This window comes from Nicotiana sylvestris, chromosome 3, assembly GCF_000393655.2.
Source record: "Nicotiana sylvestris chromosome 3, ASM39365v2, whole genome shotgun sequence".
Classification (NCBI taxonomy): domain Eukaryota; kingdom Viridiplantae; phylum Streptophyta; class Magnoliopsida; order Solanales; family Solanaceae; genus Nicotiana; species Nicotiana sylvestris.
Window position 1 is genome coordinate 14717448 of NC_091059.1, and position 2485 is coordinate 14719932.

Here is a 2485-nt window from a genome sequence, read left to right on the forward strand (position 1 = left end):
TGAAGTGATTGCAATATCCAAAGTTGTATGGTCGTAGTGAAAACAAATCTGGCATTGTGTCATCGATTTAGTATCATTTGGAGTAGGTGGAGGGCCAGGTATGCTTTGACCAACAGGGAAAGAGCGAGAAGAATTATCAAAATTTGTGTGATAATTGTTATGCCCAAATCCATGGCCACGATTCTTATTATGAAATCTCCCATGATTTTTATTAGAGACACAACCTTGATTTTATTGATCGAAGCGACTAATATCGTTAGAATGTCCGATGATAGCAAGGAGAGCCACCGACTGTTGAAAATCATCAGGTGAAATGGCTTTGACGTGTTCCTCTTCAGTGAGAAGACGAGGACATAGAGCAAAAAATGAGGGAAATGACCTATTGGCATTTTATCCGGAAACAAATGTTCTGTATGAAGGGGGTAACTCTTGCAAAGTTTGAGCAATAAGGTGCTCGTTTGAAGAATGAATCAAATTATACTAATGGATATTTTGAAGACAAAGGACACACAAGTTTTATACCTAGACACAATTAGATAACCAAATTATACCATGCATTTTAATTGTGTTTAGTTATAAAAATAGTATGTATTTCGTCTTAAAAATACATGGATACTTTATTTATTAAATTGTGTTTAGGTATAAAAATGGTATGCACTTCATCTGCAACTTGATTGACATGTACTTGGGTTAGGTATAATTCTTGGGTGTTGAGTTTGGGTGTGAAAATGGAAGATATGGATGCATATATGAACATATAATAGACGGATATATATGTATAATATACTTAATATATGTTGTACTTAATACTTATGAAAGTTTCCTTAAATGAAATCCATTCAGAATTTTTTTCCTAATTCTTGGCATTTAATAAAGTTACCTTATAGTTTTAAATTCTGCTTCAAAATTGAATATGGAAATTCCTACCTAAATCGTAGGCCTTTTTAATCAAGCAAATTCAAGCAAAAGTAAGAAAACAAAGAATATATGGAAATCTGCCGCAGTCAGAATTTGATTTCCTATTACTACTAGGTTTCTGTAACATTGCTTAAACTCCACGGATGAGGGACCTCTATAAATACTACCACTAACCTAAACTAAGTTTTCCCCTGCCTTGTGCTTATGATCGCTGTTTCATCTCTTTCAATGGCTTCCCTTACCAACCATTGTTTCTTCATCTTTCTATTAGTGATCTCCTCTTTCTTTTTCGCTCCTTGTTCCGCTTACGTGCAGGCAGAAACTTCCCCATTTTATTCCATTTACAGCTTCGGAGACAGTGATTCTGCTTCTACTTCTGATCATTTAGCCGCTGTGCTTGGTCTGCCTTCTCTACAACATTACACCGAAGAAGGCGTTGAGTTTGAGTCCGGTATTAGTTTCATGACGCCTGGAGCAACAGTTATGAGTCCCTTTTCCTTCATCAAGAATGGCATCCCAGCGCCTCAGCAGTCTCATCACTCGCAGATTTCCGCCTTTATGAAACTCTTCTATAAGGATTGCTTCTCTTTTCATGACTGCGGCAAGAACAAGGTTCTTCAGAAAGCTATCGTCTTTATGGATCAGCCTGGTTTTAATGATTACAAGCACTCTCTTTTGCATACAAGATCTATTTCTGAAGTGTCCAAGCTTGTCCCTGATGTTGTGGAGACAATCAAGAATTCTATCGAACAACTGATCAAAGATGCAGAGGCCAAACACTTTGTGGTTTCTGGAATTATTCCCGCGGGTTGCCTTCCAGGGTTTCGAACAATGTTTCCCGAAAACGACAATAGCAGGAAAATTCAATGTCACAAAGGACTAAATTTGTTCGCAACATTGCACAATGATCATCTATGGCAAGCATTGGAGGAGCTGCGATTGAAGTACCCTGAAGTTGAGATCATATATGCAGATTATTACAAGGCGTTCATGGCTATTATTCGAAATCACGCATTCTTGGGATTCAAGACTAAGACGTTGATGAAGGTTTGTTGCGGTAGTACTGGCAGCGGTCCCTTTAATTTTGATCCGCATAAGCAGTGTGGAGAGGAAGGAGTTGTAGCATGTTCTGATAGGGCTTCACATATACATTGGGATGGATTTCGATTGACACCTGAGGCTTCGAAGAATATGATTGATACTCTCTTCAGCAAAAAGGGTTTTGTATTTCCAGAGTTCAAGTTCGAACGAGGTCATGGAGCAGCTGCTGCAAAAAGGCATCACCATTCAAAGATTTATGGACGATTTAGAGATGCTCTAAGGCATTTATTGGAGTTGCATGCTAATAACATAGTGGACTACTAACTACTAAAGTATTTGTTTTGCTCTGCCCAATCTGAGTCGCTTTAATTTTGCTGAAGAGGTTCGAACAAACAAAGAGTTTTGTACTTTGATCTATAGGGTAGGCCCTCAAATATTGTTTTGTATGTACAGTGGCTAATACCCTCTTCTTACTGTATGCCTTTCTTTTTTTACCAATCAATAAGAAATTCTTTGATTTGTCTTG

The 2485-nt window shown here is 37.8% G+C and overlaps 1 protein-coding gene across 1 annotated transcript; it reads left to right on the plus strand.

Annotated features, from left to right (window-relative positions):
- Window positions 1-313: 313 nt before the first annotated feature.
- On the plus strand, window positions 314-2283 carry LOC104216421 (GDSL esterase/lipase At5g45910-like). Its single transcript, XM_009766458.2, has 2 exons — window positions 314-436; window positions 1234-2283. The coding sequence occupies exons 1-2, from the start codon at window positions 314-316 to the stop codon at window positions 2281-2283; spliced, it is 1173 nt and encodes a 390-aa protein (XP_009764760.2).
- Window positions 2284-2485: the final 202 nt, after the last annotated feature.

Excerpts from the sequence above, each read along its gene's own strand:
- LOC104216421 (XM_009766458.2), top strand. The coding sequence starts at position 314 with ATGGCTTTGACGTGTTCCTCTTCAGTGAGAAGACGAGGACATAGAGCA. Across the intron at positions 437-1,233 it reads AAGGGGGTAACTCTTGCAAA|GCAGAAACTTCCCCATTTTA; the intron begins GTTTGAGCAATA and ends GCTTACGTGCAG.